The 16,060-nt window shown below is 41.3% G+C and overlaps 1 protein-coding gene across 2 annotated transcripts in view; it reads left to right on the top strand.

Moving 5' to 3' along the window:
* Positions 1-12,087, top strand: part of LOC126457446 (apolipoprotein D-like) — a 173,605-nt gene extending 161,518 nt beyond the window's left edge. For both annotated transcript variants that reach the window (XM_050093740.1, XM_050093731.1), the window contains exon 6: positions 11,801-12,087. In XM_050093740.1, coding sequence (XP_049949697.1) covers positions 11,801-11,931 — 131 coding nt within the window. In that variant the 3' untranslated portion in view covers positions 11,932-12,087. The remainder of the gene's footprint in view (positions 1-11,800) is intronic.
* The last annotated feature ends 3,973 nt before the right edge of the window (positions 12,088-16,060 follow it).

Raw genomic sequence — 16,060 nt, 5'->3', positions numbered from 1 at the left:
AATCTTCAGCATTCTTCTGTAGCACCACATTTCGAAAGCTTCTATTCTCTTCTTGTCCAAACTATTTATCGTCCATGTTTCACTTCCATACATGGCTACACTCCATACGAATACTTTCAGAAATGACTTCCTGACACTTAAATCAATACTGGATGTTAACAAATTTCTCTTCTTCAGAAACGCTTTCCTTGCCATTGCCAGCCTACATTTTATATCCTCTCTACTTCGACCATCATCAGTTATTTTGCTCCCCAAATAGCAAAACTCCTTTACTACTTTAAGTGCCTCATTTTCTAATCTAATTCCCTCAGCATCACCCGACTTAATTAGACTACATTCCATTATCCTTGTTTTGCTTTTGTTGATGTTCATCTTATATCCTCCTTTCAAGACACTGTCCATTCCATTCAACTGCTCTTCCAAGTCCTTTGCTGTCTCTGACAGAATTACAATGTCATCGGCGAACCTCAAAGTTTTTATTTCTTCTCCATGAATTTTAATACCTACTCCGAATTTTTCTTTTGTTTCCTTTACTGCTTGCTCAATATACAGATTGAACAACATCGGGGAGAGGCTACAACCCTGTCTTACTCCCTTCCCAACCACTGCTTCCCTTTCATGTCCCTCGACTCTTATAACTGCCATCTGGTTTCTGTACAAATTGTAAATAGCCTTTCGCTCCCTGTATTTTACCCCTGCCACCTTTACAATTTGAAAGAGCGTATTCCAGTCAACATTGTCAAAAGCTTTCTCTAAGTCTACAAATGCTAGAAACGTAGGTTTGCCTTTCCTTAATCTTTCTTCTAAGATAAGTCGTAAGGTCAGTATTGCCTCACGTGTTCCAGTGTTTCTACGGAATCCAAACTGATCTTCCCCGAGGTTGGCTTCTACTAGTTTTTCCATTCGTCTGTAAAGAATTTGTGTTAGTATTTTGCAGCTGTGACTTATTAAGCTGATAGTTCGGTAATTTTCACATCTGTCAACACCTGCTTTCTTTGGGATTGGAATTATTATATTCTTCTTGAAGTCTGAGGGTATTTCGCCTGTTTCATACATCTTGCTCACCAGATGGTAGAGTTTTGTCAGGACTGGCTCTCCCAAGGCCGTCAGTAGTTCCAATGGAATGTTGTCTACTCCCGGGGCCTTGTTTCGACTCAGTTCTTTCAGTGCTCTGTCAAACTCTTCACGCAGTATCATATCTCCCATTTCATCTTCATCTACATCCTCTTCCATTTCCATAATATTGTCCTCAAGTACATCGCCCTTGTATAGACCCTCTATATACTCCTTCCACCTTTCTGCTTTCCCTTCTTTGCTTAGAACTGGGTTTCCATCTGAGCTCTTGATATTCATACAAGTCGTTCTCTTATCTCCAAAGGTCTCTTTAATTTTCCTGTAGGCGGTATCTATCTTACCCCTAGTGAGATAGGCCTCTACATCCTTACATTTGTCCTCTAGCCATCCCTGCTTAGCCATTTTGCACTTCCTGTCGATCTCATTTTTGAGACGTTTGTATTCCTTTTTGCCTGTTTCACTTACTGCATTTTTATATTTTCTTCTTTCATCAATTAAATTCAATATTTCTTCTGTTACCCAAGGATTTCTACTAGATCTCGTCTTTTTACCTACTTGATCCTCTGCTGCCTTCACTACTTCATCCCTCAAAGCTACCCATTCTTCTTCTACTGTATTTATTTCCCCCATTCCTGTCAATTGCTCCCTTATGCTCTCCCTGAATCTCTGTACAACCTCTGGTTCTTTTAGTTTATCCAGGTCCCATCTCCTTAAATTCCCACCTTTTTGCAGTTTCTTCAGTTTTAATCTACAGGTCATAACCAATAGATTGTGGTCAGAGTCCACATCTGCCCCTGGAAATGTCTTACAATTTAAAACCTGGTTCCTAAATCTCTGTCTTACCATTATATAATCTATCTGATACCTTTTAGTATCTCCAGGGTTCTTCCATGTATACAACCTTCTTTCATGATTCTTAAACCAAGTGTTAGCTATGATTATGTTGTGCTCTGTGCAAAATTCGACCAGGCGGCTTCCTCTTTCATTTCTGTCCCCCAATCCATATTCACCTACTATGTTTCCTTCTCTCCCTTTTCCTACACTCGAATTCCAGTCACCCATGACTATTAAATTTTCGTCTCCCTTCACAATCTGAATAATTTCTTTTATTTCATCATACATTTCTTCAATTTCTTCGTCATCTGCAGAGCTAGTTGGCATATAAACTTGTACTACTGTAGTAGGCGTGGGCTTCGTATCTATCTTGGCCACAATAATGCGTTCACTATGCTGTTTGTAGTAGCTTACCCGCATTCCTATTTTCCTATTCATTATTAAACCTACTCCTGCATTACCCCTATTTGATTTTGTGTTTATAACCCTGTAGTCACCTGACCAGAAGTCTTGTTCCCCCTGCCACCGAACTTCACTAATTCCCACTATATCTAACTTCAACCTATCCATTTCCCTTTTTAAATTTTCTAACCTACCTGCCCGATTAAGGGATCTGACATTCCACGCTCCGATCCGTAGAACGCCAGATTTCTTTCTCCTGATAACGACATCCTCTTGAGTAGTCCCCGCCCGGAGATCCGAATGGGGGACTATTTTACCTCCGGAATATTTTACCCAAGAGGACGCCATCATCATGTAATCATACAGTAAAGCTGCATGCCCTCGGGAAAAATTACGGCTGTAGTTTCCCCTTGCTTTCAGCCGTTCGCAGTACCAGCACAGCAAGGCCGTTTTGGTTATTGTTACAAGGCCAGATCAGTCAATCATCCAGACTGTTGCCCTTGCAACTACTGAAAAGGCTGCTGCCCCTCTTCAGGAACCACACGTTTGTCTGGCCTCTCAACAGATACCCCTCCGTTGTGGTTGCACCTACGGTACGGCTATCTGTATCGCTGAGGCACGCAAGCCTCCCCACCAACGGCAAGGTCCATGGTTCTGTCTCTAATCATGAGGAACTTCCTAGTTTAATCTCAACTGCTTCGTTAATAACTCTACCCCAATAGCAGTGCTGTTATATTCCACGGCATGACGGATAACAGTGTTCTGCAATAGCAGATTTCCCCGACTGTTGTTAGCGTGTGTGACGCTTGTGGTCCATACACGTCACGCTGCTACGTTCCCGTAAGGGTCCGCCTCTGTAACTGATTGGTAAACGCAGTGGAATGCCATGTGAGGGGCCTGGGTTGGATTTCCAGCAGGGTCAGAGATTTTCCTCTGCTAGAGGACTGCATATTGTGCTGTGATCAGCATTTCATTCTTGTCGACAGGCAAGTCGCCGAAGTGGCGTCAGCTAAAGAGACTTGCACTAGGTGACCAGTCTACCTGACAGAGGCCCTAACAATACGCAAATTCCCGTAAGAGCGTTGAAATTCCTTTGCACACCCCTCTCTCGTTGCATTTCTGCCTTGGAAACGACGAGCTGTGCACCTATCGAAATATCGATAGTTTTCGAGAGCGTCACCCGCCTGCATTTGAGTAAGTTTTTTGAACAAATACTACAAGACGTCATTTAATAGGAGTACGAAACTCAACATCATAAGAATATACGTTCGTTGATTTTACAAACATTTCTTTTCAATCTTTTGCATTCGACCGTTTAAATTTTTGGGGGTGCATCGGACATGAAACTGTTGTGCATAAAGAAGTCATTTTTTCTATAAAAATTTTTAATTACCCAAAATTATTATGAACATTAAAGTGAAGTAAGTGAACCTTAGTGCTCAATTTCCACGCCGGAAGAAAGTTGACTTATAAGCAACCATCTATAATGAAGTCACTAAGTTTTGAACGGATTAGACCTATGCGTGAATGTACATTTTTCCGGCGTATGCTGCTGATGAATAGCACTCGGATTTCCAGCCTCGTGGTAGCGTCAAGATGTTGTGATGTTTTAAGGAGAAGACAACAAGTACAATAGTTGTCTTTTATTTGTTCCTGTATTGATTTAAAATTAGATCATGTAGGATGTCTGAACATTTCCATCACACGTACATAAGGTTTTGTGACCGTGACCAGAAGGTCTGTCCATCACCTTTAGGTGTTTTAAGCGATCAGCACCTACAGAGTACGTTCAATAAGTAATATGACCAATTTTTTTCTGAACCAACGGTACACCACAGCGTGTTGTAACAGGTTGGGCTAAGTGGATGGGGGCGTTAGCTTCAAAACGCTCTTTGTCTCATTCGGCTGCGAGCTGCTGCAGAGTAAGGACGTCCGTTTCCGTCAACCCCGTTTTGAGTTTATGTAACACGGCACAATGGATCATTCTGTAGTGCAACGGTACACTATCAAATTTTTCATTAAACTTGGCAAGTCCGCCACCGAAACGTTTCCATTACTTCAGCATGCCTTTGGGACTGATTGCTTGTCCAAATCACAAGTTTTCCGATGGCACAAGTCGTTCATGGACGGCCATCAACTGCACGAGTCGACGAAAATGTGACGCGTGTGAGCGATTGTTTGAACTCTGACAGACGGCTGAGCCTTCAATTGAAAGCAAAATCTCTCAACATGTCAAAAACAACCGTTTTCCGCATCGTGACAGAAGATTTGAACATGAGAAATATGTGTGCCAAACTCCACCCAAAAGTGTTGACAGACGAACCAAGCACACGTGAGTGCTTCGGTGCCGAGAAATGTTGGAAATGTGTGAAAATGATCCTCATTTTTTAAACTCAGTTATCACTGGTGATGAGTCATGGGTTTTTGAAAACGACCCTGAGACAAAAAGACAGAGTTCAGAGTGGCAAACCCCATCGTCGCCCCGTCCCAAGAAGGCACACTTAGTCAAGTTCAGGACCAAAATCATGTTCACTGTCTTCTTTGACGTTAGAGGTATTGTCCACCATGAATCCCTACCTACCGGGACTACAGTGAACTGAGGTTTATACTTGGAAGTGGTCAAAAGACTGAAAAGGAGGGTCTCGCGCTGCCGAAGTGACATCAAGGACACGTGGAAAGTTCACCACGACAAAGTGCCGAGTCACAGCGCCTTCATTGTCAACGACTTCCTGGCCAGGACCAACACCCCATTGGTTCCCCATCCTCCCTACAGTCCTGACCTGGCTCCCACTGACTTTTTTTGCTTCCTTGGTTAAAAGGAGTCATGAAAGGAAAACATTGGGACACGATTGGAAACTTCCAGGCGCATATCACATCAGCTCTAAAGGACATTTCGGAAAAGGCATTCCAGGATACCTTCCAGGCATGGAAACACCGGCTCCAGAAGTGTATTGACCCAAGAGGGTGCTATTTTGAAAATTTTTGATTATTTGTACGCATATATTCAATAATTTCAATATATATATATATATATATATATATATATATATATATATATATATATATTTTAATTTGGCTGCGTTACTTATGGAACGCACCTTGAATGTCCTGAAACGTTAACGCTAAGAATTAAGGGATGGTTATGTATCTTTCATTGGGACCCTAGTAAAAGACTCCGCTAATTAGCGAAATCTTTGGAAAATGGGAAATCTCAGGGAATAAATGCTGGAATGCAATATGGTCATTGAACGTAAGAAACTGCAGGAGAAGTTTTTAGGTGGTGCAGAAGAATTTCACACAGAATTCAAGTTCTACGGGAGGTAACAATGATATCACTTGTAGGAAATCGATCCCTACAGGTTCAGAGCATCTGCGACTGACACCGAGGAAGTTGGCTGTTCAAAAACCGTGGAGTTTTATACGCTAGGATCTCTCTTCGCCCCTTCCGCTGAAGTGCGGACAGGCAGCCATTCCTGCATGACGGATATCAAACAGCATCACAGAAGACCTGTCTGAGGCTGGCTCGTCTTCTTTTGCGCATCGCTGTGTAGTAGGGTCCATTTCCATTTTGGGTATAAAGAATATTAATTGCTGAGCTCGTACAGGGCCCAAATAAAAGTGGCCCTGAGAACAGAGTTCCAGAGTACAAGGAAACAGAGGAAAGGAGACACAGTAGTAAACCTGACTCTAGTAGATGATCAAAGTGACCCCCATTCACTTCTTGGCACATTTGGGCCCTGGATGCTGAAGGCGGATCGAAGCTGGACTGCTAGAATTGCTACAGTCTCATCCGAGATGTTATGCTGCAATTCTTGAAGAGTATGAGGGTTGTTGCGATACACCTTAAACTTAACGGCCTCCGCACACTGATAGATCAGGTGACCTGGATGGCCAACTAGGGCCACGACCATATCGATCCCTGCTAATGACTCAGTCAGGCGTGAAGATTGTATAAATGTGCTCCAAAGTTTGACCGATTGTAAGGGCAGTTGCTCCATCCTGTTGGACCGAGAGAGGTGGTGCAGTGTTTAGCACAATGGACTCGCATCGGGGAGGACGACGGTTCAAACCCGCGTCCGGTCATCCTGATTTAGGTTTTCCGTGATTTCCCTAAATCGCTTCAGGCAAATGAGGGGATGGTTCCATTGAAAGTGCACGGCCGACTTCCTTCCCAACCTTTCCCTAATCCTCGTACACCCATAGTTGAAATGGAGGACAGTGGGACGTCAGCTGGTATAAATTTATATTAAAAATGAAGAAATTCCTCCAGCTGTATTTAAGGTGTCGAATTTTTTTGGCAACTAGTTTCAACGTTGCAACAACGTCATCTTCAGGCCCAAACACTTGTTGACGTCAACAGCGTGCGGCTGATACTAAAAGTCAGTGGTGAGATATGGACGTCCATATCTCACCACTGACTTCTAGTATCAGCCGCACGCAGTTGACGTCAACAAGTCGTCCATGGACGGCCCTATCTCACCACTGACTTCTAGTATCAGCCGCACACAGTTGACGTCAACAAGTCGTCCATGGACGGCCCTATCTCACCACTGACTTCTAGTATCAGCCGCACACAGTTGACGTCACTGAAGATAACGTTGCTACGACGTTGAAACTAGTTGCCAAAATAAAATCGACACCTTAAATTCAGCTGGAGGAATTTCATCATTTTTAATATAAATTTCCTTAATCCGGTGGGACCGATGACCTCGCTGTTTTGTCCCTTCTCTCAAAATCAACCAACCAATCCATCCTGTTCGAAGTAGGTGTAGATCTTTTCCACTTCCGTTCATTCTGCCACACATGGTTTCAAAATGTTGGCCATGTAATGCACCAAAGTCTGATGAAAGACGATGAGGCCAATAATACCGCGCGCGAACACTGCACACGAAATCCCAAGCTTCTGATCAAGCAGTGGGGTATCGTGGAAGTCATACGGATTCTCCGCTGCCCAGAACCTATGATTCTGTGAGTTGACAAACCACTCTGCTGAAACCATGCTTCATCAGACATAAAGTCATTAATTGTTATCTCGGTGAAGAGCCACTCACAAAACTGGATGCGCAAAGGAGCATCAGGTGGTTTTAATGCATGAACAACAGTCATTCGGTAGTGATGCATGAGCTGGTCTAGGTGGAGTATTCCTTCGCATGGCCGACGTGATACACCATTCTCTGGCGACAGGTGTCGGGTTGATTTGGTAGGCCTCTGAAGCATTTGCAGATGAACTGTAGCCACATTTTCTGATGGGCAGGCACGTTTCGGAATGTTTATTGACTTGTTCAAAACAGATCCTGTCTGACGCCATTTTAGGCGTAATCGATGTATAGCGCTCTTTGCTGGCACTCTAACACCATTAAACTACTCAGAAAACAACTGACCTCATTGTTTCTAGCCTGGGTTGTCACGTAACTTTCCACAACGTACGCCCGCTGCTGCAGTGTGAGGACTGTCGTCCCTTTTGCATTTATCCACACACTGACACAGCCCTCACTATGCTCTGAAGCGGTGCTCATGAAGTGGCGGGTGTAAACACGGTGGGCGAGTCAAGGGCTGTGGTTTCATTCATACATTCACACTGTATTGTATTCACTCACATGGGCCACTTTTATTTCCCCTGCAGAATTAGAAGCTAACAGTTACGTGCTTACACCAGGCCAATACAACTGTTTTACTTGGAACCTCCTATTCACAACACATTTGGCTGATAGTGTTCGCATATAGTACTGACTGAATATGCAGAATTATGCCATTGTCCGACACATAGTTTAGGAGGTAAGACGTCTATGGCTATGGATCAATGCCCATGTTCGACTTGGGCCCATCTTGAAAGCGTCAGGGCAGAGTTGGCCCCAGAGTGCCAAACTGCACTTGAGCACGATGCACGTACCGCTTGTGGGAGGACGCTCGGCGTGTCTCCACCTTGCTCGGTATTTCTCGGAAGTATTCGGTATAGCGCGACATTTCGTTTAGTACTGCGGTGCAGCATTTCTTTGGACGGTACGACTTCCTTCAGTTCGGCAGAATCGTGCTCTCCGCGCTGTTTATCCTTCGCAGTTTGTTCGTGGTATAAAAGAAGTTCAAAGGTCCAGTGGCTGTTTGCACAAAAAGAGCCTGTCTAGTGATCTATCGTCACAAACCTTTAAAAACGAATGGGAGTGACAGAAAGATAAGAATGAGCAATTCCTATTATGTGACATACAGTTGCATAGTCGATAGGTACCCCAAATTTGCTAGGGAATGATATAACATAATACAAAAAGAATTTAAACTTTTAGTTTACGATGAAACAGCAAAAAGGGACGACGATCGACAAACGTGCCCTGTACATCAAGAAACACGTTATACTAAATTTTCAGGCATAAAACTGAGCTGACGAGCAGTAAATTATCTGGATTCTCACGCATTACTCCACTGTTATTTGCAACAGTTTCCGCTGAAATTCAAGGAAGATTATAAAGACTTTATATATTACAGCAAAATGTACTCAGTTGAGTCAAGGGACATGCCTGGAACGTTTTTTCGATTTAAATGACACCATTGTTGAATTTATGGAGGAAGAACGAGAACAGGAACGAAAACTAGAACATCCGGAACGGATTGCAGACTTTCCATTTTAGGTGGACTTCACTGCACACTGTGCACAGTAAGACGCTGCGAGGTGAGAAGAATCTCATTTTTGCTTTGATGGGGATGCACTGTGAAAGGGCAAATACTGGAAAAAAAACAGCCCATTTCCGTAAATTCACTTGCATTAAAGAAAGCGTGGTGTCTGAAGAAATTGTAGTGGTCTTGGAAGAATTACAAAGAATAGTTTTCTAAACGTTTTGAGGAGACTGCCAATCTCACATCCGTTTTCGAGCCCGTTTGAGATGGAAGCGCCCTTGTACATGTGCAGATAGAACTGACAATCTGGAGTGTGATTACCGTTTAAAAGACAAATTCTTTTATGTCGAAGTAATCCAGGAGTTCTAGGTTATTTTCCTCAGGAAGAGTTTCCACGTCTCCGTAATGAGGTTGCAACTGTGATAAAATATTTTAATCAACATATGTTTGTGAAAGGCTAACAAAGTCACTGTTGCGTCAAAACCTGAGAGTGAAAATCAGTGAAATCGTCTGCTTCTGTCCATATGCGGACAGTTTGAACCCAATTTTAATAATGTTATATCTTCGGCACGCCAAAAATAAATAATACTGAAAATTGTTATGTGTGTGAACTGTGTTGCTGAGAAATCAAGTCATACGCTGTGACACTGCATTACCATTTAAATGTGATGCTTTCGCAACGTGCTCTGGAAATGGTTGAAGTGTGCCTCTAGGCGAGAAGGTTATGGCGCGCAAGTAGGAAACTCCTTGTGTGATAAATTCTTGACATTTACCCTGTTAAGGTAACAGCCACCTTCAGCATTTCACGCTGAGAAAGACAGATGGGTAGCTCCTGTGATAGAATTGTAGTTAGGGGGACTCACAGAAAGAACGTTGCGTTTCTACGTTTGTTCACGAGTATTAGTTCGCAATTCCGGCTTCACTCGTTGGTTTCTCCCACTTTAAGACTGGCAGCTGTAGTCGCATATCTCGGCAATGGGCTACATCAACTTAACGCCATGACAGCCGCATATCTCTCTGCACTTCTTTGGTGTCTTCAGTCATGTCACTTGATACAGATCCCAAATATTGGAGCATTATTTGACACTAAGTCGTACTAACGCCTTGCATGCTGTTTCCTGCAACAACAAATGGTTCAAATGGCTCTGAACACTATGGGACTTAACTACTGAGGTCATCAATCCCCTAGAACTTAGAACTACTTAAACCTAACTAAACTAAGGACTTCACACACATCCATGCCCGAGGCAGGATTCGAACCTGCGACCGTAGCGGTTGCGCGCTTTCACACTGTAGCGCCTAGAACCGCTCGGCCACCCCGGCCGGCCTTCAACAACAGTTCGTAATCATATCTAATGGTCTGAAAGAGACACTTCGCTGTTTTGGGCAAATAACTTGGATATAAAACGCTGCAAACATGCAGCAACGGCGTCTACAATCCGAATTCCTGTACTTGAGTGAATTTTTTAAAAGTAGTGTCGTGATTATGTCGCGGTCCTTTTCTAAAATTATACAGCACTTGGGACACGAGTCATCAAGTGTGTATCAGTGTTTGTGCTAGCGATCTAAGGAGCGTTTAAAAGTTCATCGTTCTGAATACAGTCGACAAATACATTCACGTTCACTCGTGAATCAATGCATCAGACAACAGCAGAGCGCATTAGGTTCACTGTTGCACCCATAGTGTCAAATACGACAATCTGGCGCCGTCTATTGGAAACTAGGTAGGCTTTTTCTTATAATTCATATTCGTTCAACCTGCCTCGGATCATGCACTGGAAGACGGAATTAGTGGGATGCAATGTACAAGGCTCTATTTAGAGAGTCAACGGCCTTCCCGAAGCGGTAACACCGGTTGCCGTCAGATCACCGAAGTTAAGCGCTGTCGGGCTTGGCTAACATTTGGATGGATGACTCGTCAGGCCTGCCGAGCTGTGTTGGCAAGCGTGGTGCATACAGCTCTCGTGAATTGGGGAGCTACTCTATTGCTGTAAACTAGCTGATCCTGTCACGAAAACCGACAACGGCCGAGAGAGCGGTATGTTGACCACATACCCCTCCATATCCACATAAAGTGACGCCTTCAGCGGATGATGACATGGCGACCGGTCGGTACTGTTGGGCCTCTCGAGGCTTGTTCGGACGGAGTGAGAGAGAGTATCGTGTTTAGGGACGTGGGCGGACCCTGCCTTAGTGTCAGTGATGGTCATTTGCTACTGCAGCGTTGTCAAGAACAACAACTGTCGGAATTCCTCAGGCAGAAAATTACAGGAAAAACTTAGAGTATCGTGTTGTGGGGAACTTACAACGATTGTACACATTGGAAGCTGGAGGTACGACCATATCATCAGCCAGCCCAGTAGTTTGCCTCTTCTGCAACGTCACGAGCACATGCTGTTTCTGGAGGACATACTATGCACATATTTTTCGCCTTACCCATCGAGTTCGCTGAGACATGTCTATATTCGTCTGACCAATCGATGGCCAGTTTTGTTCCTTATTGAGTACCATGATATACTTTCTGATCTGGTCTGCGTTGCTGGAGTCATTTGTGACAATTAATGAAAGTAGCGTCGAACATACTCTGCCTGAATAATAAAGGCTCCTATAATCATCTCTGTTCACGATTACAAAACTGCACTGTATCTTGTGGAGGCACTAGAAAACAATAAAACTGTTGCAAAAAGTGACAGGGAAGAAAATTAAGATTTAACTTCCTGTCGACGAGTGTGTGTAATTCGTCGCGAAGATCACATAACGATTTAACAAATTATTGAGACAGGCATACCTTAATAAATACCCAGTGGTTTTCAAACAGCATTCTATTACAGCAGAGTGAACTGGTATTCTGAAGATTTGCTGACCTACAACTGCACTGTTTCAGGATTTTCGTGGTTGCTGACACGAGCCAAGAATCCAGGAAAAGATATCATACGGAAGATGAGACGAGTACTGGACAAGAACGGCATTCCATTACAGCCGTACATGCGAACTCTACAGGTGTGCCCCAATTAATGCTGATGACATCCTTCTTCACTCCCACATCATGTAAGACGGAGTTTATATTATGGTGGTATGACGATGGAGTAATATTTTTAATGGAGGATCAAGAATGTTAGAAAATGTATGTATGGTTACGAATCTACACAAATAAAGGTCTAAGTTATGGTATTTTGTAATGTGAACTGTCGTAGATTTATCCACGCACTCGCTCCGAAATAACTTTCAGCGGTGTTACACACTTCACTACACTAAAAGGGCTATCGACAGTTTTAACAGCTTACAGACAGATGGTATGTCAGAACAGAACAAGACTAAAACTATCCTACAATCAAAAAGAGAAAAATAAAACATAAATTTTGTACCATCAGAACAATCGAGGAACTAAAAAATAAATGAGAGGAACATCTTGGTTGTATAAAAGATCAGCAGAATACTGTAGAGGGAGGCGTTCTTTATCTTTCTGAACACCATATAAACACAGGGGTACGGAAGTTAAAACGTAGTAGTTGTAGATAAACACTTTTTTCATGCAAAAACAAACATGGAAATAGGAAGAATGTAAGAGTTGAACACAAAGTCCTAAATATTGGAAAAAATAGTTTTTGTGTAGATCTAAACCTAGAAGCAAGTGCATATGATTTGCCCCTGCTGAATACTCATAATTCTTTAACGTTCTGTAGGTCCGCCCTAGGAACATTCAGTTATTTATGGAAAGTCGATTGAGCTACCAGTCATGTAACACAAAATAATTAACAGATTGCGGAGATTTCAGCGGTGTTCGTTAAGAGGCTCTGTGAGAAAAAAAACAAACCAGAACCAACATTTGAGAGTTGCAATCTGATTCCTTTAGTGCATCTTCCAAATTAACTGCCGCAAGACTCCAGGACCCTGATTAATAACGCATTCAGATATGTTGTTCTGATTGAAAAAAAAATATTTCTCGTATTGTTAGTGCACTACCTAACAATGACGGAAAACTAATGAAAATGATGAAACATCATACAATTCTAAGACATGTGCAGAAAAACTGTGGAACCTATTAATCGTTCTAGGATTCAGATTTTTAAGAGTAAGGTAAATGAGATGAAAGTGGATGAGGAATATATACTGACATACGGTATGAAAATGGATGAGATATTGTAGGATATGTATGGAAAGAGGTACTAATGTGAAAATTAAAGTATGTTATGATAAATTTCTGTCAATGTCTGAAATAGCTATGCTTAAAAAAATATCCAGAAATTTCATTGCAAAAAGTGAACCAGTGAATTAAAATATCTGGTTGCAGGCAAAGGGAGATTTATACAATTTCTAGTATGGATAAAGATCCTTTGTTACTTCTATAAACATTACGGCAATACATTAAGTAAGTTTATTAAAAGATCCAGAAGTATGTACATTGTGATATAAACTAGTAACTGAATTAAAACTATATAAGATATTGTGAAACATGAGACAGGTCAGACAGCAAGCGCACAAAACTATATCGCAGTTGAAATGATTGACTATACTGCATCTGATAGCTCACAAGTTGCAAGAATTTTTAACAATCCCTTTCTAAATGTAGCAGTAACAGTAGTGTCAAACAGTTCTTTAGAAGAAGTAAAGGAATACACTGAAAATATGTTTCTACAAATGTTGAAGCAACTTGAAGTGATTTATGTCCTCCACTAAAACTGAATGAAACAAAATCTTATTTGGGTGCTGTATACGTAAAGGTCCTCTAACGGAACTCTGAAGAGCTTTTATGACTTAATAAGTCGCATCGTTAGCGCTAAATACAACGCATTACCAGCTTAGGGCATTTTTCCAATCATTAAAATATGGTGCTGTTAGACTTCATTGCAGGAAAGGTGACCGAAAAACTGAAATAATTTTTTCCAGTTCCCCTAGAGAGAATTCTTTCTAAAAAATGCGATAAAGTAATGGACTCAAGAGCCGAGCACACTTCAATAGGAAAAATTTACTCAGTTAATTGGACTTTGGGTTCCAGAAGGTTTCCTCAACTGAGAAGATCATTTATACATTTGCTCATCAAATGTTCAAAGCCTTAAATAACAAAAATAAAAGTCGCCAACTGGTATCAAAGCCTTTGATATGCAGAACATGATTTTATTTTTTTAGAAATTCTCAAGTTTCATGGAATCAATTATGCTTAAAAAACTGGTTTGTATTATATGTAACAAAAATGCAAAACATAATGCTAAAGAATTAAAAGCATGGAAGAAGGAGAGGAAACTGAAGTTACTGGGAAGAAATTAGAAATGGTAAACCAAAGGTTTTAATTTTGATCCTCTCGTATTCGTTATATCAATGAAACTTTTACTACTTAACGTACTTATTTGCAACAAGTGTTATAATTAATATAGTAAGAAAGAGGACCAACAGACGATTTAGTTAATAATGTATTCAAAATAATTGATAAGCGATTCACTGCAACGGCATCTGTCATAAATTCATCTGTACTGTATAACAGACAGAAGAACGTGATGAATTATTATGAAGAGGCAGTGAATGGAATAGAATGCTCTAAATCTTTTGGTGTAGATACCGATGAAAGTTTCAACTGGAAGAAATTTGACATAGTGCTTATCAAACAGCTAAGTTTAACAACTTTTGTTCTTCTCATAATTATTTTTTCTAGAAACAAACAAATATACATATGAATGTATGTAGCACATTTTCACTCATTCCTATGAAATGGCATAATTTTCTCTGTTACCCTTTCACTTAGGAAGAAAGTACTGATTACACAAAAACTAGCTGCTGAATTATGAGTGATAAGTTAGGCATTCTAATTGTATTTCTTGGTTTTACTTCTTCCTTCTCCATAAGACACTTTTAAACTGCTACTGGTTAATTTTGAAGTCTGACAAGTAACTAACGCTCAGGCAAAGTGTTTTTATTTAGTTTCTCATTCATCCACAGGTCATCTCCCAATGATGTAGAATGTGTCATCATAATACAATGAAAACATACAGCTCAAAATACATACACATAAACACACACACACAGAGAGAGAGAGAGAGAGGCAGAGAGAGAGAACATGCATTAATATTGTTACAAGGATAGACAGGCGATCATCTGTGGCCTTATTGAACTAACGATCCCATCATTTGCGCGAAATAATTTAGAAAGACCATGGAAGACCTAAATCAGAATGGCCGAACAGGGCGAACTCCATCCTCCCGAACGTGAGGTCAGTGTCTTATCAACTCATTCAGCTGGTCCCTTGTACTATGTTCTTTTGACCATATACAGTACGTACCAGATAAGTTATAATATAGACCAAAATCTCTCACTGCACATACTATGGACACTCACTAATAGCTCCTGAACAACAAGCTTGAAGTTACGCCCCTTGAGCTCCTTCCAGTCTCATCGGAAAACTGACTCTTCATCCGTAAACATGCAAGTACCCTTAATCCAAGTCTTCGATGTCCTCCCTTCAGTGCGACTGAAAACTGAATTAGCGTCCCCTCATCATGAGATGTAGAGCTCAGGAGAATGATAAGACATTACTGTCATGCACCAAAGATCTTGGCACTTGTTTTCTTGTAAAAACATTACATTCTGACTGTGTAGTATAATGTGGTAGGCTGTCGTAATTGCCCTCTTTCGTTATTAGTCACTACACTGAATCCTCTAAATCATTTTTAAATGTTCCTTGATAGGCAATGCGTTTTTCGTTGGTAAATGTTAGTCCAAAGTTGGTCCTGTTCCATGATTATGTGTAGAACTGCTAGGCAAATACTTACTAATGTATTCCCTGATATGCACAACATATTGGTCGCGGTGCTCAACTGGTGCGATAAGGGTAAGTAACTTTTTAATATTACTTAACAAAGATCCTGACTGCTATTTCTAGCTGAACTCGTTGTGTGTAAGATTCTGGTCTTATTCGGTATGTAAAGGTACCATCACTGGAAACTGTGGTATAACCTATTTTAATTAAAATTGATTAACTGCGTATTTGTATAAAAAAATAAAATAAGTCATACACTACTGGCCATTAAAATTGTTACACGAAGAAGAAATGCAGATGATTGGACAAATATATTACACTAGAACTGACATGTGATTACATTTTACACACAATTTGGGTGCATAGATCCTGAGAAATCAGTACCCAGAACAACCA

Source organism: Schistocerca serialis, chromosome 1, assembly GCF_023864345.2.
Source record: "Schistocerca serialis cubense isolate TAMUIC-IGC-003099 chromosome 1, iqSchSeri2.2, whole genome shotgun sequence".
Classification (NCBI taxonomy): domain Eukaryota; kingdom Metazoa; phylum Arthropoda; class Insecta; order Orthoptera; family Acrididae; genus Schistocerca; species Schistocerca serialis.
This window is presented reverse-complemented; position numbering and strand designations above follow the sequence as displayed.